This window comes from Cupressus sempervirens, chromosome 1 (assembly GCF_028749045.1).
Source record: "Cupressus sempervirens isolate cs-2001-9-10 chromosome 1, ASM2874904v1, whole genome shotgun sequence".
NCBI classification, from domain to species: domain Eukaryota; kingdom Viridiplantae; phylum Streptophyta; class Pinopsida; order Cupressales; family Cupressaceae; genus Cupressus; species Cupressus sempervirens.
Genome location: NC_143118.1, coordinates 73,508,849 through 73,536,053, shown reverse-complemented (window position 1 = coordinate 73,536,053; position 27,205 = coordinate 73,508,849). Strand labels below are relative to the sequence as shown.

The window sequence follows — 27,205 nt, the reverse complement described above, 5'->3', positions numbered from 1 at the left end:
TCAATATTAAAATTACTTTTTATTATATTTAGCTCTTCTACTTAAATAATTTTTTTTTAGTTAAATATTTAGAACATCAATTATTTACATGTTATATTTTAAAATTAATTTAGTGGTCAAAATTCTAAATTATACCTTGTCTAAATTGAAACAACCACACTATTTCATAATAATAACTAGTATAGATATCTTAAACAAATCTATCAAAAAAAATGCCAATAGATATCCACTACAAAATAAGTCTAATATTAAGATGTATAATTTAATTTCCTATATCTAAAATTATTTATATTTCCTTTATCTCCATTTATTTAGTTTTTTACTAAGTTAAGCTTTTTATTTTAATTTCTTAAAATGGATGATTTATATCTCCAAATACTATAATTTAAACAAATATTTTATGCATAGTATTTATTAAATTTTAAAAGTATATTCTATTTATAATAAAATTTAAACTTTTGACATGTAGATGGTTGTCAAATTTAACTTAGAAGAATACAAGTTAACATTAACATGTTCACACCATCCCACTCGGCCCATTCTACCATCTTGGCATTAATAATAACATTTATTATTGTGTAATTGTTTTAACAAAATAAATCTATATTTAGAACTATTTTGTAAAAACTTGTACAAGAAATCATTTAAAATCAATGTCTATATTTAAAGTCACCCATATTATAATTCAATATATAAACAAATTATTTGAATATGAGGCAGAATTTATTTTGAGCAAAGTTTAACAGCAAAATCGGTTGGTAATGGAGTATTTTGAGATAATTCCAAAGGATTTAGTGAGAAAGATATTAATGAAAATGTCTTACAAATCTCACAAGATTGTGAAGAAAGTTTGTAAAAATTGGAAGGCCATCGTAGAAAATCCCAAGTTTTATGAGGACAGAAAGGGGCATGGCGGGTTTGAGGAGTTGATATGTTTGCTTCAAAATGTATCACATCCTTTGGTAATTATATACGACCCCATTAACAAATCATGGAAAAGACTCTCTCACGTCCCTTCCCAATTTGAATCCTACTCATTCTCCAATTGTATTTATGTTAAATAGAAACTAGTTTTATTAGGGTCATATGAGTGCTATAAAGCATTTTTGTAATGCAAGAGAGGTATTTATACGAGAAATTCCATAGTTTGACTCTACACAGAAGTTGTGGAAGATTGTTGATGATCTTCTTGAGATCTTGAAAGAGTTGATGCAGTTGTGTTTGGGGATGATGGGATTTTATTGAGTGAGCTTCAATCAGGCACCAACAATACAATTTTCTATATCTACTAATCTCCATTAATAGAAATAGGGGAGAACAGAGAGAGAGATGGGTTTTCGTTGAAGGGCCTCCACACTTGTACCATCATAGGACCCAATTTGTGGCCACTCTGATTATTTGATTGGGTATTTTTCCAAATTGATTGTTATCTGATTGAGTTCCTTAAATTGATTGTTATGTTGTGGTTTTGCATTAGCTATAAAAATTGAATGTCATAGACTTAGGACAACATAAAAAAGAAAGGTAGAGTAATTGATCATGTACAAGTACACAATACAATATATCCATAGAAACATCTGAAAATAAATGTAAAAGTCAAAAGGTACTAAAGGGAACACATCAATGCAATATATCATCATGGACTCCAACCCGTGTCATCCACCCATAGATGCCTTCCATCCATAATGTTCTTACAATTCTAAAATTGAGCAAGTTGTAAAAATTAAATAATAAATCACAAACCCTAAATTTTTTCTCGGCAAGAACCAAAATTGAGTGGCATACTTGTTCGACACCAATGGATGCCGAGTGATAGATAGTGGGTTTCAAGTGAACTCAGCACAAGAAGAAGCTAAGTGAACTTGGCACACAAGGGCAACTTGGCAATAGTGTATGCCGAGTGAGTTCGATAGAGTAGATGCCAAGTGAGCTCAGTCACCATTGCAAGGGGGAGCTCAGTAATAGAGGATTCCAAGTGAACTCAACAACAATAGTAAAGAGAGAGCCTGGTCAAAGACTAAACTGAGTGGGTAGTATAATAGACTACCATTAAAACATAGAGAGCCAAAGGATGAAGCTTTCAAATATGAACTTCTCAAATGCAAAATAATATGCAATGATGAATAGAAGAAGGAAACAATAAGGATTTGTATGCTAGCTTGCTTGTATTCTATTCAACAAAATGATTACAAAGTCTGGGAGCATTTGGCTTCAACTAGAAAAACCCTAACATAACCCTAAAATATTCAGACTCATAAAAATTTAAATTTTAAATTTAGAGCTCTAATGGCTACATACAATAATGCTTGGAGCAATCACTACTTCATAGGTTGAATCAATAAAACTTACAGAATAACAAAAGAATCCAACACATGTAGTTGCTGACATGAAAACTAGAAATTCTTTCTGTCTTCTAAACTTTGATTTGATCTGCTAATCGACTTCTTTCTCTTCCTTGTCTACTCTGTAACTCTTCAACTTCTTCAATTGATCTTCTTTAATTTGAACAAATAAAATTGATACATTCCTTTTTTCTCTTGGAAACAATAATTTCCCTCTCTTTTTGAATTCATAAAACTCACCTACTAGCATTCAATATTTGTGACTTGTGCAATCCATTAGGGTGGTAGGTGGGCATTTGGCTCTAGGGGCAAAATGACTATTTACATTAAATATTTCAACACTCCCCCTTTTTCCTGAGCCAAACCAAACAAGGATCACTCTTGATCCAAATCAACTACACCAAGACATTCTCTTAGGTGTAAAAAACTTCCAATGCCTAAAGGCTTAGTAAAAATGTCTGCTAGTTGCTACTCAGGCTTGAAAAATTCTATTTTGATATCTCCATTCTCCACCAACTCTTTGATGAAGTGATATATGATCTCTATATGCTTGCTTCTCCCATGGAAGACTAGATTCTTGGACAATGCAATTGAGGAGATATTGTCACAATAAATTATGGTTCCATTCTTTTGCGCTTCATTCAAATCTATCAAGATCCTCCTTAACCAAATAGGTTGACATGTCATTGTATTTGTTGCTATGTATTCAGCCTCTGCTGTAGATTGAGAAAAAATAGGTTGCTTCTTGGATGCACATGAAATTGCACCCAATCCCATATGGAACATGTATCGAGAAGTGCTCTTCCTATCATCTAAACTACCAGCTTAATCACTATCTATGTAACCAACCAATTTGAAATAATTATCTATAGTATACAAAATCCCAAATCCCTTGGTACCATTCACATACCTTAGGATCCTCTTTCCTACTTGCCAGTTGAAATCTTTTACTATTTTCATATATTTGGAAATCAAGCTTACTGCATGCATTATGTCTGGCTGAGTTGTAGTCAAATACGTCAAACTTCCAACCATACTCTTGTATATTGTTGGATTCACACTTTTGGGGCTACCTTATTGTTCTACATTTTGAATCTCTCCAAGACCTGCCTTGCATATTTTTCTTAGGAGATGAAGATGCCATCATGCATTTGTTTTACTTCTATGCCTAGAAAATACTTCAAGAGACATAGGTCTGTCATTTCAAATTCATTTTTAATGGCCTCTTTAAACTCACTAGTTAGGAAATTATCATTTCCAGTAAAACTTAAATCATCTACATATAAGACAAAAATCAACACATTACCACTTGCTACTTCGATGTGGATATTGGGTTCACCATCACTTTTGCTAAAGCCATTGCTCATCAAATATGAGTCAATCCTATTATACCATGCTCTTGGAACGTGCTTGAGCCCATATAGAGCTCTCTTCAATCTATACACCTTGTGTTCTTCACCTATAACTTCATAATCACATGGTTGCTCCACATAAACTTCTTCTTTCAATACACCATTCAAGAAGGAAGATTTCACATCCATTAGATATACCTTCCATTTTTTTGGGCTGCAATTGCTATGACAACACGCACTGTTTCCATTCTTGCAACTAGGGAATATGTTTCAACATAATCTCTACCATATTGCTACTTGTACCCCTTGACCACTAAACATGCCTTATGCCTGTCTATTTTTCCTTTAGCATTGCACTTGGTCTTGTATACCCATTTCACTCCAATTACTTGTTAGGCAATGTAGTTAACTCCCATGCCTCATTTCTTTCAATGGCATCTATTTCTTCATCCATGACATTACACCATTTTTTTTTCATTTACAGCTTCCTCAAAATAAATTGGATCACTATGAAAAAATAAAGCAAAATTTACACTCTCATAATAATCTTTGTTATACCTTTCTTCTTGGTATACCTCCCTTAGACTCTTAGTCTTTCTTGGCAATAGGGAGGCAATAGTGGACTCTAAATTTTCAGCATTCCTTTTGCTATTGTTTTGTATACTAGCTCATGGTTGTCTTGAAGTGCTTGGAGCTATTTCTTGGCATGTTAAGGGTTGCTTCCCTTTTTTCCTTTGTCTACAATCTATATTTGTTTCTCCATCATCTTTCTGATCACCAATGTCATCTTCTTCCTCTTCAATAGTAGGCACTTTACTTGAAGTTCTTGAGGATTCATCTACTAGGCCATCCCATGTCTGATTTTCATGAAACTCCACATCTCTTGAAATAATGATCTTCTTGTCAATTGGATCATACTATTTATAGGCTTTTCATTATGATCTTATACCCTATGAAGATGCACTTCACACCTTTGTCATCCAATCCTTGCCTTTGTTCCTTAGGTACATGTGCATATGCTACACATCTGAATACTCTCAAGTTTTCAACTATACATCTGTTCCTTCACCAAGCCTCAAGAGGAATCTTGTCATGAACAAATTTTGTAAGACACCTATTAATAAAATATACTATTGTTACTACAGCTTCTCCCCAATATTCAGTTGGGAGTGCTTTTTCTTTCATCATGCTTCTTTCCATTTCAACAGTGGTTCTATTTTTCCTCTTAGCCACTCTATTTTGCTGCAAAGTATAACTGGTGGTAAGATCTTTCTTGATGCCATTTTTCTTGCAAAAATTTATAAACATATTGGAGGTATACTCCCCTCCTCTATCTAATCTAAGGACTTTAACATAGTGTCCACATTCTTTTTCAACTAGGGCTTTGAATTCAAAAAATTTATCAAATGCTTCAGATTTGTTCCTCAAAAAATACACCCATGTCCTATGACTAAAATCATCTATGAATGTCATAAAATAAGTACTCCCCTCAATAGAAGTAATTTGCATAGGGCCTACCAAATCAAAATGCACCAATTCTAATGGTACTCTAGCCCTTCTAGAATTTACAAAATTAAAGGGAAGCCTATGTTGCTTACCCAATATGCAAACCTCACACTTGTCATATGAATCTAAAATGCTTGGAAAACCATCTACCATTATTTTCTTGGACAATAAATTTAAACCAACAAAGCCGAGATGTCCATACCTAAGATGCCAAATCTTGGAGGGGTCTTCAATCACAATCCTAAGAGCTGATTGTTGATGTACTATTGTACATGCATGCTTAGAAGGTGTAATACTAATTTGAGAAAAGAAATATGTCTCTATCCTCAAGGCACTAGTACAAAAACAACAATATGTGACTAAAATAACCACTAAATTTTGTATATATGTGACTAAAATCAGTCAGGTGACTAATAGTAGTTAATATCCAGTCATTTATAACACTACTAAATTTACTACTAAATAATTTTAGTCACTTATTTGATCACTGATTTTGATCATCAATATTTAATCAAATATTTAGTCGTATATTTGATATTTGATTTAGTCACATATTTAGAGGTATATTTAATGGCATATTTAATCACATATTTAGTCTTATATTTGATATTTGATTTAGTCACATATTTAGTAGTATATTTAGTGGCATATTTAATCACATATTTAGTATATTTACTCACATATTTGGTAGTGTATTTAGATGTATATTTGATTATTGATTTAATCACATATTTAGTGGTATATTTAATAGCATGTTTAGTAGTGTATTTGATCACTTTTTTAGTAGTATATATGATCATAATAGGGCACGATGGAATCGAACCACCATCCTTCTACTTGCAAAGAAGATGCTCTTCCATTGAGCTAGCACCCTTTCAAGAATAATCATACACAAATATATACATGATTAAAATAAAATTATATATGACATGAAATCTTGTAGGATTATATATCTTGCACATTTTTAATATCAGAAAACCCAAAACAAAAGTAAAAATTCAACAAGATAATTCAAGGATTAAATAAAAGCATGAACATGAATGGTTAGTAATAGTTGTCCAATCTCTTACTTAATTCTAGTTGTTTCAGTTGTAAATCCTTATTGTGCCCTTCCTATAATACTTGACTGAGGGAATTCAATGTCACTCCTAGTGTTCCTAATCTTTAGAATGTCATCACGGTGAATATTAATAATGGGCTATACCATTTATTTTGTCATATCAACTACAACTTCATTCTATTAAATGTATGTACATTAAGATCTTGAAAATACTTGAAACTCCTCATCAATTTGCATTTAAATCATATTTATCCTTCCATTATCTGCTACTCCTTGATTACCATTCTCACCTATACCTAGAACAAATACCAATTTGAAAACCCTTTTAACAAAACCTAATGTTGTCTACCAAGATTAAACATAAAATTTCTGAGAACTACCACTTGGTTATATATTTTCCATTATAAATCATTGCATACATCAAATTTTAACACTTCATTAATACAACTAGAAAATATAGAAGGGTTATTTTCAACCTTTACAATCCATCTACAAAGCATGGTGTTATTGATGTTAGACGATTTGGAGTTGTCTCCCCATTGGACTGACCAACCACTCTAGCATTGTTTAGCATTCTAGTAGCTACCAAAATCTATAATAAGTAGAAGCAAGACTCAAATAAACCATCATTAAAATTTATATAACAAACCAATTATATTTTTCCTTTAAATAAATAGCATAATTTGTAGATGAATCAATGTAGGGTCATAACATTTAATAATGGCATTAACCATTACTTTAACTTATCCTATCTAGCTCAGTCTTAACCATATACTGAAATAAGGAATTTACAGCATTGACTCTAGTAGGAAATGACCTTAAGAGTAGGGTATTCTATCAAATGAATGACAATATACCATGAGCAACAATTTTTAAATTCAAGAGCTGAAAGAAACTCAACACAATCCAGCATCACATTGGAATTTCTTCATGCATAGCCACATGCCATATTTAAACTAAGAACCCAATAAAAGAAACTCCTTTTCAAGGAAAGATCAAATGTGCCTAGAAAAAATAACATAGAAGTGCATGTATCCTCTAGGACTCAATAGGAGATTCTATTTCTAAGCACAAACTTATTTACCAATCTACAACATAACTTACAAGAGTTATACTCTTGAAGCTCCTTTTTATGAATTTGGATAGATTTAAGGGTCCATCCCAAGCAATTATGTTAAATGGAAAGTAAAATATTTTCTCCTTTTTATGAATTTGGATAGATTTAAGGGTTCATCCCAAGCAATTATGTTAAATGGAAATTATAAGATTTTTTCAGCACAAACCTTTGGATCTATCAAAAAATTATCCCTAAAGTCTCTAATGCATTGCTTTTTTCTTTTCAATGTAGCCTCACCCTAAAGGTAGTCATTTCAAGTAAGTGATAGAAAATTTTCAAATTGATACATTCAATTCCATGCAAAGGTTGTAAATTTCTTGGTCATCGTCATTTATTGTAGCACCATAATCTTCTATTTCTTTGGCACAAATGGGGAAGAGAAACAAATGTAGGGTACATGCTACCCCAAAAGTTGATATCCTAAAAAAAAATATAAGCACAGTGTAAATGAAGGGTTGAACAAAATGACAGAGGTTAAAATAAAGAACTCCAAGCATGAAATTGATTGTAAGTCTTTTTCTTAAATTTAATTGAAAAAACAAGCATATGTTGGTACTTATATTTCCCAATCCCTTCAAGGGCTCCTCTACTTTAGTTTTTCCCATTATCTGCCTCTTCCCCCAGCTTTTCGATCCAAAGATTGCATGTTTCCATAAAAAATTCAATTTCATGACCCTTATTGATGCAAGAGCATCTTGGAGGGCAAATAAAAGTTTAGACTTACCAAGAAGGCTTGAAGGTGTTTTAAAGACACACAAGATAATTATGAAGTCCTAAAGCCTATAATGGCCTTTCATGAAGCAAATAAAGGATTTCAGTGTATTGGTCTTAGTGGTCCTAGAAGGGCCATAGGTCCTAAATATTCAATGTAATGGAAAATAAGATTTATGAGGCACAAACAATGTAATAAATCCTTCAAAGGATACAAAGCTAGTTGTTTAGGTGTCTAGGAGTATTTGGTAGTCAATTTAAATAAATTTTTAATTTCAAATTTTCAAACTCTAACTGTTAGTTACAGTTTGGAGGGAAAGGGGAATTATGAGTTGTTTTATCATTTTAATCATTCCTTTGGTTAGAGATCAGTTGGAGTTGGTTAGCAAAGGCTTATATAGTCTCTAAAGTCATTTTGCAATGTAGATGATGATTATTACAACCTCTGTACGGACATATCAGAATTGGGAAATAAAACAATCATTTTCTTGCAAATCTCTTTCATATTGTTGAAGGTCTTGTGATTGGCTTCATTTGATATTGATGTATGAAGGTTTAGGAAATCTTTGAACAGTGATATTAGTAGATTTGAATGTTGTGATTAAAGTTCTTGATCAAACTTTACTGTAGTGCTGACTGTAATTAGATTTTCTGAGTTCTATAGTGACTTGGGAGGCCCAAAATGCAATTTGGAGCCCTTCTATGGATGTAAGATCCTGTTCCTCATAGGAGAGGCTCTATCTAACTTTTACCATAGATTCCTAATCCAATTAACATGTAGGAGATGTGAATTTGTAGGTGTACACCATGGTTTAACAGAGAAAATGAGTGAAAATTGATGGCTAGTGTGTAGCAGCAGAAGATCTGCCTTAAGGAGGTAGTGTTTTTATGTGAAATAATGTTAGAGGATGGTAAATGAATGGTGAATATGAAGAGGCAAGGTCTAGAAGTGATTTTTGGGGTTTGAACAAGAAGGCCCTAGTTTTAAGCATGATTTGGTGAGGGTTTTGGGGTTTTTGCATTAAAAAAGTTCATATCATCAAAATAACTTGACAATCCATTTATTGGGGTCATATTACAATACTGTTGAAAGCTAAAAGGTGTGGGGATAATTATTTCTCATACTTCCTTTGTAAAAGTGGGGTCATTTGCATGTAAAAACAATCCTTTGTGCCAAAACAACAAGTTTGGTCCAAAACAACTATATCTAAGTTTTTGATATGTTGTTATAATCTGAAATGGGTATCTAAAAATGTAATTTATTTGGGGGATGTTTTGAAAAAAAATTAGAGAAAATGTACAAAATAGTCCCAGCAGGCCTAATTGGGCTGGTGGGTTGGATAGAGTGCATAGAAGGGTTTGAGTGCATAGTGGTTGGCTGAAGCTTTTTAATCAGTTGTTTCTTATCACAATATTTGGGAATAGGTTTTTGGAACCATTGGGAGACATTGACAAGTGTTTGATATTAATATACCCATTTGTAACCTTTAGGAACACTTGAGGAGACAAGGATATTGAACCATTTTGCATGCACATTCCTTTAAGTCATCTTGACCCCTAAATCCTCTGCATCACTTCATGCCAATTCTAAAATAGGAGTTCAACAGATATACAATATTAGTATATGTAGGCAGTGATTTACATGTCATCATGGACATCTGAGTTTACCAATTTAACAACATGTTCTACATCTGTAAATAGAGGAAAACTCATGTTCTAAAAACTTAAAAATATAACCAATCCCTTCTATATCACTTAAAACTTGATATGATGCAAGTCTCATTGTTTACATTATAGTTTTGTTGTGCTAAAAAATAATCTCCACAATGATACTTTACTTGTTTAAAATAATGAAACCTATTTACATCTCTATCAACAATTTCTCTAGCAATAATGTTGGAGATAAACTTGGTTGCATTGAGGCACTCAACACATACTTGAACATTATTGGTGATCCTAATAGTTTCTCTAGGGGAAATGCAATTGCCAACTTCTCACTATGGTGGCAGACGAAGAGTTTTTTTTCCTCCTCCTCCACATCATTCAATACATGTGTCAAATGTGGACAATAGCCTGCTACCTTCATCTCCCAGGACAAATTCTCCAACTGTTTATAGATCTCCTGTATCTATGGTGTGATCTATCTCTTGCATAGAAAATATTTATTGTCTTGTGGCCTTTAATCCAACTACATCCAAGTATAATTTTTTATTTCTCTACCTTCCATCAATCTCCTCACCATTTGTGCATCACCCCACCTATCAAATTTTGAATATATATTTGATAGAAGTACATAAGTTGTAGTATTATCAGGGTACAACTCAAAGAGAAGGTTTGATGTAAATACTCCTAACTTTATATTACTATGAGGTCTAAAGGAATCAAGCAAACATGTTCACATAACCATCTCAAGTCTAATTGGCATTTTGATGATAAAGTTAAGAGTTTTCTCAAGATAGCCAGCACAACCAAGAAAATCAGTCATGCACACATAATGATCAGTGGTTACAATAATGCAGTGAGACTCATTCATGCCATTGAATTATTTTTGTCCATCTTCCACTAAGCCTGCATAGGTACATGCTAATAAACAAGCAAAGGTTTTGGTGGATGCCCATGCCAAGTTTCAAATATCTAACTTTGGCACAGGCTAGGAGGATGTTGGCAATAGTTGTAGAGTTTAGCTTCAAACCTATCAATCTCATTTCCTTAAATACCTTGATGGCATTTTTAAATAAACCATTTTGTGCATATCCTACAACCACGACACTCCATGAGATGACATATGGGAAAGGCATCTCTTTGACAATCTTTAAAGCATCATCCAGAGCATCCTAGAGCATTTTAGATAACAATCCATAAATCCATTCTAGAGCATTTACAAAATTAGCAAACAAATTAGAAATATACCTATTATCTAATAACCATGCATGTGATCATGGTAGAACATTGTCTCTCTATTTCATAAGAAAAAAGAAAAATAAATTTGGTGTAACATTGTATTCTATTTGCCCGGGCCTGCTTTTGTAAGCCTTAATTAGCAAGCATACAGTTAAAGTTGAAATTATTTATATGGTTGAAGTTGGAATTATTTATATGCTAATGTTGTAGACTAATGTCATGTGCTTTTCTTACTGGATTGAGTCTATGACAATGTCAGATCTATTTGTAGTTAGATAGATTACTGCCAGGGGAAATTTTACAGAGTTGGAATCAATGTGATTGGAAACCAAAGGAAGCCAATAATGTTGAGATCTATAACAACAAAGGAAACAAGACTACAATAGAGTTTTAAAATCCACCTCATTTTCATAATTAGTTTCAAATAACTTATATACATAAGCAACATATACTAGAAGAAAAAAAAATTAATTTTAGGCTACACATTCAACTAGAGATAGGGACAAGAGAAAGGGTAAGGGCATAGCCAAATAAACACAATAGAATCATTGCCACACATTCAGCAGAGCTTCCAGCACTTGATTTTGCCCTATATATCCATGGGTAGTCAATCCAATGAAGCAATGAAGCAAAATAAGATTAAGTAATAGATCCAACCATTGATTCTGTAACAGTGACCGTTGACCTAGTTCCAGTTGCCTAAAGATAAGTAGGGGCCAAAATCTCTCATCCAAAGATATAGATCTCTATTTTTCTATATCCACCAGCAACAAAACAAGCCCCAGTAAAGCTAGTTACCCCTACTATTCTAAAGGGCAGCCCTAGACAGAGCTACTAGCCAGACAAAGCCCTACTATTTATAAGGGCCACTAGCCACTAGGTAAGGACCGCCTAGGTAAGGAGCGTATTAGTAACTTGTTCCTTGGGAACTATGAAAACATAGAAAGTAAGATTGGTACTATAGCAAAGGTAGAGGTTGTAGTTGCATTTATAGATTGGGACTGAAACATCCTAGCATCAGTGGAGCATGGATAGAAGTAAAGGTAGTAGCTCTCTTTGCAGTGTCTTTTGTAGAAATTACATATGTAACCAATGGCTTTTTGCCAAAATGGAATGGATGGGATAGGAAAGGAGCAAGCAAGGCCAGAATGAAGAAAGAACTTATGATGAAGAGGTGTCAACTAAGTCAATTAAATGATCAGCAACTACAAAATCTACTCAATCAATAGAGTCGACTAGGAGATCCACTGCCTTTTCCTCTATAGGTTATGGAATGGATCCCTATTATTCTATAGGCTCGCCAAGAAATCATCACAGGTGCACAAGACAAACCTATCACATTCAACATGACTCCTCTATGCACTGTTGTCACAACACCAAGTGCTCAAGTTGGCATCAAGTCAAGGACTCAACTTTCCATAGGGGTAGGGTGCGGAAGGGATACACCGGGATCCAATAACAACAAGGAAAAATAGGGGCTAGAGAATAAGGAGCAATTTGGAACAACTATTCCCATACACAATTATAGGAAGGGGGCACCTGGGACCTATCAGGGAACAGATGAGCAATTTAGACGCAAACACGACAGGCAAAATCACAAATGCCTATAATTCTAGTTAGGGAAAGCACCTCAAACAGAGCTCATAGTTTCAAAGGTGAAAGAGGTAATAACTATAATGGATGACTAGCTAAGATCCCTCAAAAAAGAATTTGATCCCAACCCTAGCAATAGAAGTAGATATGACCAAATAAAAAATTAGAGAGAGGGGTACTGGGGAAGAGAATAGACACTACAAGGCTACCTCTGCATGCATTTAGGGTGAAAAAATAAAGCTTTTTTGGGCTACATAAACACCTATTAAGGATCAATATGCAACTTGGGAATGGTATATGTCTACAAATGACCTCTTCATGCATGAAAGCTTCTTGATCACTGACCAAGAGTGTGTGGATCCCATCAGGTATAGACATGCAACAATTACCTACTCTAACTGCCGTAGGTAGCTCGAGGAATGGGAAGCTATAAGCACAAGCTCAACAACAAGCCCTATAATTTTATAGGAGTTCTTATAGGCCATTCACATATCTTATATTAGATCAATAGAGCATGAATGCGGCCTGTATAGAATTATAGAGGTAGGGCAGATTACTATCACTGCTAGAAGATGCTTTATGCATGTAGAGGGCAGAAAAGGGCGACAATTTTAGGTAGGTCACTATGAATATGTAGGATGTTGAGTAATAAGTGACGACATAAATGAAGAGTTGAAACAATAGGTATAGCAGCTAGACTACCCTTGTGATTTAGCCAAACAATTTGCAAATGGGCAGCAATAATCTATTTAAGGGGGCAAGGGCCCATAAAATTATAGGGTAAGGGCATAGCCAGGTAGAGACAACATAACTGGCATAGGAGAAATTTGCATTAGCACACAATTGGAATAGAGGTATCCATAATATATTTTTGTATTTAATTCTAAGAGGCCATTGCCATAGGCATTCTATATCAAAGATAGCATATATGTTGATAATATTTTTTACAAATCAAAGAAAATATATTCAACTCAAAGAAAATATATTCAACTATATAATGAGGAAAAACTACTCACTAGTAGAAACTGGCTGAGTCTTGTTCTCAATTTGGAGGAATATAACCCGAATCCTTATACTACTATGTCGTAGAAAATCAATAATAATAGGTGCACGAGTTGCTCCATTTTACCCTATTGGCTGCCACATATAGACAAATGAAATGTAGTAAGGCCATACAAATTCACCAAATTGGGGGAACACCTAATCCTAAGAACATTTATATTTGGCATTACACTCAGCTCGAAGTAATTATAAAAAGGGAAGAGATATAATGTTTACCAGTAAAAGGTGTCCAATTAGACTGTTCAATATTGCTGATTTTCTAGCGCCCTGTAAAAGGCAGTAGAAAACTTTAATCACTATGCTCACAAACAATTGTAATTGAATATACATATAAAAGTAAGAATGTGCATGCCAATAAAATGAGCTGAATAATAATATCCTACATCAAAAATATACTCACTTATGTATGCTTATGTAGACATCATTTTTTTTCAAACCACTCAAACTAACAAAGTCTGAATTTCTGATGGACCAGAGTTTACCCAGTAGCCGCATGGAGGGTAGATTTGATATTTTTCTTGACAAACATCATTTCTTGAATCTCCACAAAAGACCACCTCTAGATATATTGAATAATAGCAATAAAAAAAGTCAAACTAGATCTATTTGTCATTTCTCCACAACTCCCCGCCTTCTCAAATTTTTTTTTTCAGAAGTGGATGCTGCAAATTTTTAGTTCATTGTCTTCAATAGTTGCATAAAATCTCCCACCACAAGAAATGGTAGTTTAGGTTTATAAGGCTATTTTCATATTATAGGTTTAGTTTGCACTAGAAAACATCCAGGGTTTCTCCTATACAGTGCAACTCTTTGATGGTAGTTTTCACGGAGGGTACCCACTTGATCTTTTTTGGCAGTTACAGTACAAGGGTACTCAAAACCATGTACAGGTTAATAGGCTTCATGGAACATCAGATATCTGGTTACAATAACACAAAATACTAAATTTCTATTCAAATTTACTAACTTTGAAACATTACCACACAAAGCATGTCATTTGTGCAAAAGATGTTGCAAGTTTTTGAGTGGCTCCATGAAACCTCTATCCTCTTTCTAGAGGTAGAGTTCAAACCATCTTGCCAATAATATAGGAACTCTGATTTTTAGGGGCAATATTATGTACATTGTTCTAGTTGCAAAATACAGTTTTCATGAATCTTCCCACACACCAATAATTAGGTTGATGATCCACTCTATGGGAACAAGTCCTGAGTGCAAACTCTTTTTGTATCAAAATTCTGCAATCTAAAATCCTACTTGTTAGTTCACCTGGTCTATTGACCTAGTCTGTTGCCAATAGTCATTGCAGGGTGCTATAATGAGTTATAGCTATTTTTGAGTATGTTTAATGAATTTTGCAAGATGCATCATTATCTTGATTTTCCTTCATTAACCTTTGGGCTAGAAAAATTGAAAGACATTAATCTCTGCATTTAAAACTTTTGAATTACCTATAATCTAAATTTTCTTTCCTCTTCTTAGTATTTGTGAAAACCATTAAATTGAATTGTTTAGAAGAGAAAGTGGCTTCATATGGTGCTCTTGTCAACAAAATATTGATTTTCTAATGTTATGCCAGTTTTAGTAACATAAGTTGCATAACAAATAGATTTATACTAAGGAAATAAAAAAAGGTGTAGCTTTTGGTGTTTGAAATAGAATGTTAAATACACAGATGTAGGGATTCAACTGTTTCATGGCTCATAAAGAATGTAAACACCACAATCAATTATAGATCCAACAACAAGCATGAAAATACAAACTAGTGCTTGTACCCCAGCAGGGTGCAAGAGTACAGCCAATAGGCATTGGGGTTGAAATGTATAGCTGAATATTTCGTCCATGCTAGTGTGATTATAGTGGAGGTGAAAACAAACCATTTTTCACAAAACATTTAATATGATTTGATACCATGCAATAGGAGATTTGTAATAGACTGATCCCATTATTTTAAGAAGACATACCTATTAATATGATTTAAGATGGTTTGTTTAAGAAAAACCTACTCAAACAGCATGATATCAAAACATAATGTACCTGTACTGATGAGTATGATCAAGCTTCCGAACACCTTCAACGGCAGATGCTTCACCATTCACTTCATATAAAACATTATTCTCATCATCCTTCATTCTCCATTCACTTATAGATAGAAATTGAAATAACACCTGGGCAAATCTTGTGAGAGGACTTCCAGTAGGATACTTGAACCTGTAGAAAGGAGCTCCACACACAAAAACAACTATAGATACCAACATGGCTACAGTGGAATCCCAAATCCACACAACCATCCATTTATGTCCTGAACATATACAAGCACAGTTATGCCTAGTAGTGCACTGGTGTTAATGCCAAAGAAGAACCAATTGAAGGAGTACTTTCCCTTTCTTTCCTCCTCATCCATTTCATCAAACTGATTTGCTCCAAAAGGAGGAGACACAAGGCTTTATTCCTCTTGTTCCAAGTGCAATTATGTATAGAGCAACGCATAAAAACCGAATCTGAGACTTGGAAGCTGGCTCACACCCACTTTTAGTTCATTTTGCTGGCCTGAGAGAGCTTATTGGTCCATTTAGGAGTAGCACATCTCCTGTAAAATGGGTCAAAACCAAGATTAATTATTATTTGTTAATATTAATTATTATTATGTGTTAAGTTCAAATAGACTCGAATATAAGACCTCAAATAAGGGGCTCATAAGTTGGCGATATAGACTAATAATAATTGGGCAAGCTGAATTATTCCTTACCATAGCATAAATGCAAGAAAAGATAATAATTGTTTTAAAGAATCCCAAATATGCATTAGCAAGGAAGGATCCAGGTAGTGTGAGCACAAAAGTAGCACCTATCTAGTCTGTAACAAAATTAGCAGCATTTGGTACGCCCCCATGCATCTTTGTTATCATGTATGAGAACATGTTCACAACAACTGAATAGTATGCAAATCTTTCAGCCACCTCATTCACTACAAAGTATCACATGAATTCAACATTAGTATCATTTCATCTAATTTGAGTAAAAACACATTTAGAGGATAGGGCCATTAAAACTGTATAGATTGACAACACATATTCAAAGTAATTAAATCACAATTCAAAACTCAAAAAAATGAGAGACCATATAAAGATTACGTTGTTAAGGAAGTGCTAAACTGTTAATCCACAAAAAAAGAAAAATGAGAGACCATATAAAGATTATATTGTTGAGGAAGTGACAAGCTGTTCCACACAAAAAGAGTAAACTTACTGTCATTTGTTTAATGTTCTACAAAAAGACGAGAAGAGTATAATTCACAACGATAAATTATAAGCCTCTTATTTGAAAAATCTTGTGTCATGTCTAGTCAAACACAACGCTTAACACTTAACAAATGAATAAATAATAATGATAAATGAAACTGTAGATGTTACTTGACACAAGTCTACTCAAACATAATGCTTAACACGTAACAAATGAATAAATAATAATAATACATGAAACTGTAGATGTTACTTGAAACCAAGCATTGCATTGATTTCAAAAATGTGCTAGTCTACTATACCTATAATGAAAGGTGATGCCTTCCATCCCCCTATTCTTTTCTTATCAACTACATTCCCTTTCAACTCATATGCTATACGTGGAACATGAACAGATAATTTTGCCCTTCTCTCCATTGCCTGCAATAAATTCAACAAGGGGTCATAAATCATGATAAATTGAACTCCACAGAACTTCCATATCTGGTATTGATATGTTTGAGATTGATGGTTGTTTGAAGCATCCAATGTATAGCTTTCCCTTCATGTCAGTTTTCTGCTCATAATCTCAAAACAAAACTTAAAAGAGTTGAACAAAATCTCTTGTTGCATGGATGTATTTAAAGGAAAGCAAAGATAATTTGAGAGAAATACTAGAGAACCTCAGAGAAAAGATGCCATAGACAAATACAAGATTCCAAATAGTATATTTCTCCATATTCTCAAATAAACATGCTAATGGTGGAAGTGCCTTCATATTCCTATAATCCATTTGACTTGGCTAATTATGATAATGAAATGATGTATATTTAAATCCATTGCAGGCTTCTCTGAATTTTACTGATGATCAGCTTGTATGATTTTATTTCTAGTCTTTTTAGAGGTGTGAAAAGAACTCCAGGCTTTTGCACACCCATTTTTGGGATATTTTATACTTGATGGCAAGGACATAATTGACCTATAAAAGATTTTGATCTTATTAAAAAAAGCTAACAGATTTTAAGCCTAGAAATTATAATCATAAGACAATAACATTTGCAAAATATATGAAAACTGTTGATTCCTTCAAATTATTCTTAAGGTAGTTGATGTGATTCCATTCATCTCTTATGTATGAGACTTCCCACTCTTTCGCAGGAGGAACACATGGTGAGGGTTGCCGCTGGAAGTTGCATGTACAATGGAGTTGAAACCTTCAGAGCTCACAGCTCATGCACTTCCTTTTGTAGCCCACTCGTGAATGGAAGACTTCTAGCAGCTCCCTCTCACAAAAAAGAAGCTCTCTATCCCATGCTGCCTGCTCTGTCATTCAAAACCGCTAGCATATGCGACAGGCAGGAAACCAGTGCGCAAACCAAATGTTCCATCCGATGCAAGCAACAACATGAGGAATTTCTGGGGGCTCTCGTCCACAAGTGAAAACCTATCGGCAATGAAAAAGGGGATAGGGCAATAAAATGAAATCACCTAAAAGAAGAAATGTCAGGAGGATATACCTGGTGATCTGTAGCTACAAGATGAAGTAATTCCATGCATTACAAAAATAGAATCGCCTGCTGTAATAAAGAAACCCTGATCCATAACACCAATCTCAAGAAAGCATGGACAAGCCACGTCACAAGAGCATGCAAAAAGCACGTACACTGGGCTGTCTAAATAACACGTCTAACCCGAGATTTGTTTGGGTTGAATTTTATGACAAGGAAAACCAAAAGACTGCTAGGAAAATTGATTCCCACCAATGAGAATTTCATAATTTTCAAAAGGAAATGATGTTTTAAGAAAGGGAGAAACAATGCGTAATTTTATGGGATTATTTTTCAATTATCCTGACTCCCGATGCACAATTTAATGCAGAAGTTGAGTGAAAATATTAGTTTCTGCCTATGGGTGGCAGGGACTAATAAGTGCATTTCTTAAAGCAGTGATATTTTAATTGAGGATTCACTAAAGAAGATAATTTGACAAGACGTGTAAGATGCAGGTTTATTCCCTAGAGTTTGCAAAGATGCAAGGTGCATATTCATTCAAAGGAGAAATCTATATCATTGTTCAATTTTATATAGTCCACTCCAAAAAAATAAACTCAATGCTTATAGCAGATAATTCAGGAAACTAATATATTGGTTGGCATCAAGCAATTTTATGGCATCCATCAATTTCCCAGGACTGAATTGCCCATGGGCAAAAGCCCAATATAGAATTTTATTGGTTAACTGACCCACATATTTTTGCATATTAATTACAATTGTCAAATAACCTAAAAATGGCATTGGGTTTTGAGGAAGACGAATAAAAAGACAATTTGGGCGCCCAATTGAAGATATTCAAGAAATTTCATTTTGGAGAGCTTGGCTTGAGAGTTAAAGAAAAGGTTTGAATCAAGAGCTTTTAAAGAGACAATACTTCACAAGATTGGGTATATCAATAGTGAAAGATCTTTCTAGGCTATTCTTGAGGCGATCTCATTTTAGGGAAACTTAATTGAGCTTGTTTATAGAAGTATTGATAGAGTTTTTGAAGGTAGATTTGAAAGTAAAAAAGTGATTCCAGATTTGAGGTGACATAAGGCATAGATTGGAGGTCATTAACTTTTCCATCTATAGTGCAGGTTGAACCACTTCAAGGTGCCTAGCATGTGATTTACAGGAATTTAGAGGCCAAATTCGATGAGGGTTTCTAGAAAAATAGTAACAATAATTTATAGATCCTTTCAAACTTAGTCTTGGCTATACATAATTGTCCTAGAGCCATATTTCCTTCACCATTCTTACTTCTTTCTTGGATAGACTTGTGAGCTAGTAGACCTACTTCTTTCCACAATTAATACTCTTTCTTGAAGCTAAATAAGTATGTTTTGCTGCATCATTTGAACAAAAGTTATTGAAGGTTTTTTTGTTGTAGGTTTGGAATCATTATTTAGTTTGCATTATTACTTTCAATCATTTATATCTCTAAATTTTTGGACCACCCAATTCTTTGACAGCTAATGAATTTTGGACCATCTGAATTTTGGGATAAAAGACATTGAATGGCTACTGCATGTAACAACTAAAATGATTCCAACCTAGTTCTATACCACTTGACAAATAGGCACCCCCAGACAACATATTCAATCGGTCCACCTCATTGATGAATAACAAATCAAGATATGGAAAGAACCAACCCCTCTGAAATTGTATAATTCGGATTCTAATTAAGTGTTAGTGAATTGTCACTTTAATCATGGATCTAATAAAGATTTTGTTAGAAGTTCTTTCTTAGCTATAAATTATAATTATGTGAGAATGTCTTTGTAGTAGATGTAGAACAACATAGTTTTATATCATTTATTGATTTCACTTCTCTAACTCAGATATTGAAATAGAAAGAAGATTAACTTGTGGGCATTATTGCACTACATGATGATATAAATTTACTAAAATTTGTCTTTTCTAATCCTTTGATTTGTAAGGTCTTCCATGGAGAAAAAAGTGACATCCCTTAGCTCCAACTGGACTTTCATGTCTATGTTGTAATTTTTTTGATAATACAAGTCATTATGATGTTCTTGGGAAGCCACAAAAATATCATTGGCATATTTGTTGCAAATATATAGTGGAATACATCCAAATAAAATATATCAATGTGCAGATTGGTGACTTTGTCCTTTAGCATGTTGCAGGATAATGAAAAACACGTGAATATATAGATCAGCATTGTAGGTACTAATGATAAAGGATATTGAAAATTAATGAACATTTAGCTTTCTATGGGTTCAAAAGGAATTCAAAATACTAAAGAGTGGTCGATCAATCAACAAGAAAAATTTAAGGGTTTATAATTATTCTACATCCTAAATAATAAATAGGTTTGGGTTTCTTATCCTCTTTTTCTTTAACAAAATTTTTCTTAAATTAATTGTACAACATGACACAATTTGCATCTGCCAATAGTGATGACACAGGCTAAATTTGACAGTTACTCCACTTTGTCAAGAATTTTCCACTATTGCTTTCTTGTACACTACTTTAGATTTCCCGTCTGTGAATCAAGTAACTTTATTTCACCTAGCTCAGATTAGTTATTATCCTTATTTCACACTGCATCAGTAACCCTGCTCACAACAACATCCTAAATTCCCACTCCAGCATAGACCAAACTTATTGTGTGATACACACATAATCTTGTTACAATAGTGTTCCTTTATTATCTATTGTCACGCTCTAAGCAGCATAACTTTATAGAGTTCTGATTCAAAGATCATTTCCTTAGCTCTGATTCCTTTTGGTATTTTTCTTTGAATTAAAGTTTGGTCATTGTTTTAACTCCATATTTAAAGCAGGTTGTGACGATAATCCTCTATACTAGATTTTGTTTTTAATATAGAACTCACTGTTGGTATGTTATTGGATGTAGTTCTCCAAGTAATAATGTTATGTTAATTTGCAGTGAAACAAATACCAACTGTATTAACTACCTAGTTCATATATTCACTCATGTTATCTGGGAAGCATATTGTTTACTCAGGAATCACTAGGAAAAGTGAAGGATGTTGCTTTCCTAATAAAAAATGCAAGAGCCCTGTAAGTTAATACAAAATGATAAACAGGCATAGATATTGAAAGAGAATTCATAGGAGTAATTCCAATGAATCTTGTTATAGCAATCACATTGCACAAAAACATTCAATATGTGACTTTTCCATGCTTCTCTTATGTTGCAGTGAGCATACATATCATTGTTGACTATTATATGCTGTTTGTTTGTGGCACAAGGCAAGAAGAAATATCTGCTAGAATAGCTAGACATGCCACATGCCACAAGCAAATACCATTGGTCTACAGGGCCTGCACTAGCTAACTACCTTATTTTGTTGTACATATATGTCACAAAGGAGGACACTTATGACCAATGACTTCCTCACTAAATAACTACCTTATTCTACTATGCAGATATGTCATAAAGTAGGACACCTGTGACCAATCACTTCTTCAAACACATGGAGATCCTCAACCTTCAGCAAGTAGAAATATCTAGTGCAATAGCTTGACATGCCATAGGAAAATACCATTGGTCTTCAGGGCCTGCAATAACATGGACTTATCTACCATCTACAGTTTGCTGCCAAATCCAACTCTATGGAACTAGTAGCTTGTGCGAATATGGGACTCACAAGGCATGCATTTAACATTGTCACTATATGGACAACTCATGAGACTATCTGTATTTTAAGTATTAACCTCAATAGCTCACTTGTTTCTTCATCAAATTGCATGAAATTATTATTAATCAATTTAGAAAGGAACATAAATTGTCATTAATCAAATGGGAGAGCGTATGCAATATTAAACAAGAAGGACAGGGATTGAAGGATGCCTAACTTGTTCTAGCATGATATTCTCACATTAGACTATATGGTAGATACATCTCCAATTTCTATTTTCATAATGATAAGATCTTCTAAGGTTTTGTTGTTTAGAATCTTACGGTGGCATTGAGGAGTATGATTGCAACCACATTAACCTGTAACACTGCAGATTCAAAAAAGATGAATTCTGGTAGGATTCTTGGCCTGGTAATGCACTTCTCACTAGTATCAAATATTTAGTTGAATAAAAAAGAAAAGTATCTTAGGAAATGGGCATTAAAGGGAAATATTATTGGGGGAAATATCTAGATCAAGGAATTCAGAAGCAAAATGACACAAATTTGATCTATGTTGTATTCATAGTTACACCACCCTAATGGATGGGGGGTTGGGGGAATGGGGGAACAAGTTTCTAGGACAACGGGACAAAGGGGCCTTAATTTGGGGATGACAAGGGGACAAAGGGGGGATGATGGCATGGGGACCGAGGGGGTTGTATATATTATATATGGTACTTAAAATGCTAGTTATGAAAAATTTATTGCAATATAAGATATAAAGCTGTAAAAGAGAAAATACTTGAATATTGCATTGAATTGGAACATCAAACATTGAATATAAATAGTAAAATCAGATAATACTTAACACTTGGACATCCTATATCCTTGGTGAAGGTGGTGGAATTTGGTGGCACCATTGGGGATGGGGGAATAGAGTCCCCAAGTCCCCAGTGCATGGGGCAAAAATGGGGGAGATACATCCCCATGTTACTATGGTTTTATTCTAGACAACTAATTTTTTTTAAAGAGAATTTAACATCCATTTATACTCCAGTGCTATTTAGTGGGATCACCCTTTTCTAGACAAGGAGTAAAGATGAAAATTATAAATTCAAATCTGCCTATTATTTAATCAAATGCAGTTAGGTTCCCTAGTTGTTGGACTAGCATATAGATCTTATATGCCATACATCTGCATCCACATGCTCAACTCCTCTAAATGTAACACGATTGGATTATTGGAAGCTAGCAATAACATTCCAAAATTTAACAGACATATTAAAAGATCAATTAATAGCCCTTCTACTTCATTATGTTAAGTGTGTATGAGATAGTACATCATTTTTTTTGTTCTTATCAAGAATACAAATTATTTTTCTTACTAAGCTTTAAATGGAGTGGACCTTTCTGAAAATGTTATGGAAACATTATTATTGTTGACCTAAGGGCATTTCATGGCTACAAGTCCTTTGGAAAGCATCTTTATTATCTGTCTTATGTCAGATTTGACTTGGGTAGATTTGTGAAGTATTAAGAACCTAGGAAGTTTTTAAGGATGTTCAGAACAATTGACCACCATAAACTTCAAGAGTACATGAAAAAAAAGATAATTAAGAATGTTAGCAAAAATTTCAAATCTAAGATACGAATAGTAAAATAATGGTATTTTGCATATAGTCTTCCTGTTGATGAATTGGTTTCAAAAATAGTATAAAGATGAAAAATGGAAAGCTCTACTAGAAGGGGGTTTCTAGAAATTTGATGATGCAACACAAGGTGATATCACTCAAGCACATGTTGATGTGCTTCATTATTTAAGGATGACTTTATTGGGAGAAGCTCAACACTAGGCCATAATACTAATAATGAAGTAGAATTGATATCACTCCTTGTAGGACTAAATATTGCATATGCTGAAAAAATGCTAGAATAGTATTGAACAAAGCATCCTTCCCTAATTGGAAACATCTAAGAATCCTTAAGGAAATTTCAATCTACAATTTTTTTCTAAGAAGCTTATAGTGGCCCAATATTTACAAAAGAAAATAGGCTATCTAATTTTTTGGGGAACAAAAGGAATAAAATTATCTAATTTCTCGGCCCTAGAAAGTAAGGACACTAATGAATAGAAAGGTCTTTCCAAGCTTATAAACAATGATCAGCCACTATGATTAAAAGAAAACACAAGATTTGGCCATAGGAAATCTATTATGGCATTGCTTCAAGCTAATTTGAATTAAATGGTGATAGTAAGGTAATTCTAATCCTTTGCACATTTTGAGGATGTGAGTGGCTATAAGTTTAATATATCAATATAAAAAGGAATGTATCATATGTATCCATTATTAGGTTTAGGGCCTTCTCTCATGGTGCATTTGTGACTTTGGATTCAAGATTAGATTTTTCCTCACCACTGCCTCCTTCACTACCCCTATGTAGTTTGTGGATGGAGTTTATTTCATGGGTAGTTGGAGAGGCTCGAGGGAACAAAATATGTATGGAATATATTTAAAAAATCTATGACATAATATTTCAATGCTATGTGACGATCTCGAAATAAGAATTCTGACCACAATTTTGCCCACTAAATACCTCAATTAAAAGTGTTAATGAAGAAACCCCAAGGTCTAGTCTACTAGGTGCAGAGTTATCATAAATTATTAAATATCCTTAATAGAACTACCAAGTGGCTATTATAAAGGCTACTGAGAAATCTTTTATGACTATTCTATCAATAATAACATTACGAGCTAACTTTAATATAGATGTATGAAACCCTGTGAAAATTAGAAATTTCATAGTAGGCTACTTAACAGTACCCTATGCTAACAATTTAAAATCCTATGCAGATTTAAAAAGCGGATGGACAAAGGAAATGAATATTTACCTCAATCAAATGGATGGAGAAATCCTAAAGTATAATACACACCAAACTCCTTTGCAAATGAACTATTTAAAACATATAAATCTTCTGAGATGAAGGAAAACAAGGAAGGTAGAGTATAAGATGTGCTTACTATTCTCTAACCTCATCTCCATTTCCAACTAAACACTGACCAACAACATAAAAAAATAAGATACATAAGATATCAAAACAAATTGTAATTCATACACAGAAAGAAAAAACATAATCACATTATTCAGTAGCATACCTGAAGCTCCTCCAAGAGGATTCTAAGGATTCAGTCCACCATTAACAATGTTTGTGTGGGGAGACGAGTTTTAAAGATTTGAGTCAAGAATCAGCAAACAAACCTATGCCCTACGCTCCTCCATTTACATTATTCAGGGGGATAGATGAGGTCCCTCTGAGGATTTAAATTGATGTTAACAATTTTTGAATTGAGGAAAGAATTATGAAATCCCAAGCTAGGAATGAGGGAGCCTATGCCCTCCATGCCATTAGTGAAGGGAGAATTTTTTATTGCTGCACTCCGAATGGTAAACGGAAGAGGCCAGTGACACCGATGGGTGGGAAGAGTGCAACAATAAAGGGCCCCGATGCCCAATCAGCATGCTCCTACACAACCACTCTACCACTATCCCTGACCTGGTTCGACGCTTGCATGGAAAAAGGAAATGGAAAAATACAACTTTCCCGCCTAAGGAAAAATGATAAAAATGAAGACATGCCCGCCTAAACCAATTTTTCTTGGTTTATTTATTTATTTGTCTTTTATTTTAATAACTAAACTTTAATAAAGTAGGGTGTATATATATATATATATATATATATATATAATAAATGTGTGGGTGAGAATTTAACAAAATTATTTTGTAAATATATTTATTATATTATTTAATTTTAAGGTTAGATAAAATAGACATGTAAGAAAGTAATAAGGAATGACTATTTGTTTTTCTTTATTGTGCACATTAACTTGTTGTAAAACATTTGATAAATTGATATTTAAATTTTATTTTATTTACATATTATTTCAAATGTAAAAAATAATTATAATATTAAAAGAAGATGATATACAATAAAGACAATAATTATATTACATGGTCTTAATAGTATTAAATGATGTGTCAACACATAGATTCATATGCATGCATCAATGAGGAAGAAATGTAATACAATGAAAATTTGGCACAAAACACTCATGGCATGACAAAGAAGTGGTGAAAACTATGTTATCAATACAAAAACAATGGCATGGTTATGTCTAAATACAAAATGATAATGGTGATAATTAAATGAATTATTTGATGAACACATCAATGAAAGTTAAATGGAATGTCAACAATAAAGAAGTCTTCTAGAGCTAATAGTAGTATTCCAAGGTTTAAACCATATACACCAATCATATTATAGTGACATATGATTCAATAAAAATTGTGAAAGAGATGGACAATAATAATTGTTGCTAAAATGTCAAAAGCATAATGTAAATACAATGGTACTAAATATAAACACAATGATGTCAATATCCTACACCAACACACGTCCTAAGGGCACTCTTTAACCCAAACACATTCCAAGGCTCCAAATCTAACAAATAAGACAACTCAATAAGATCAATGACTTCTTTAATCATTGATTGACCCTGTCCAGGTAAGTATAGTCTTACTATTCTTGCACTCTCTCTTCCTGATGATGGATCATAGAGTGTGATCTGAAACATGGATGCTAGAAACACACTCAATCGAGTCTAGAGATAAATTGACATTTCTTTAATCATTTTTTCCCCTCTTCTCTCATTTCACTTTGGTGTCTCCTCTCCCATTTCAATTTGGTGCCTAACAATATTAATATATTATAATTCATAAATTTATCTTATAAAAAAATGCTAACTTTTACATTGTTTTACTTTTATTATATATTATTAATGTTGTTAAATATATTTTTAATTATGAATAAAATATTAATATTTTTTAGTTTATTTTTAATTATAATTTATAAATTATTAAATCTTTTAAACTATGTTTTATATATTTTTTAATTACATTCTTTAACTTTTAAATAGTTATTATCTTTAATTTTTCAATTTCACTCTACTTAAGTATTTTTATATTATTTTAAATGGTTATTTATCTTTTATTTTTTTACTTCACTCTACTTAGCATCAATAAAGCATTCTTTACACATTTGAGTCCTAGTAGTTCTGTTTAATAAAGGGTCTCCTTGATGCACTCCTTGTATAGCATTAAAAAAAACTAGTTGGAGTACCATTAATGAGAATGGAA

The 27,205-nt window shown here is 33.3% G+C and overlaps 1 protein-coding gene and 1 long non-coding RNA gene across 4 annotated transcripts in view; one reads left to right on the top strand and one right to left on the bottom strand.

Annotated features, from left to right (window-relative positions):
- Positions 1-761: 761 nt before the first annotated feature.
- The window catches only part of LOC149576230 (F-box/kelch-repeat protein At1g80440-like), a 63,798-nt gene continuing 37,354 nt past the window's right edge, over positions 762-27,205 (top strand). The window contains exon 1 of the mRNA XM_089813141.1: positions 762-1,003. Within this exon, the coding sequence (XP_089669267.1) occupies positions 762-1,003 (242 nt within the window). The remainder of the gene's footprint in view (positions 1,004-27,205) is intronic.
- Positions 10,172-18,110, bottom strand: LOC149576231 (uncharacterized). 3 transcript variants are annotated; one of them, XR_016359832.1, is made up of 4 exons: positions 17,188-18,110; positions 13,861-13,911; positions 13,599-13,719; positions 10,172-10,346 (listed from the first exon to the last, which is right to left on the bottom strand). It is a non-coding gene; the product is annotated as an uncharacterized LOC149576231 (long non-coding RNA). The 3 variants fall into 3 exon arrangements; XR_016359824.1 differs by lacking the exon at positions 10,172-10,346 and adding an exon at positions 10,768-10,922; XR_016359826.1 differs by lacking the exons at positions 10,172-10,346; positions 17,188-18,110 and adding exons at positions 10,768-10,922; positions 15,682-15,806.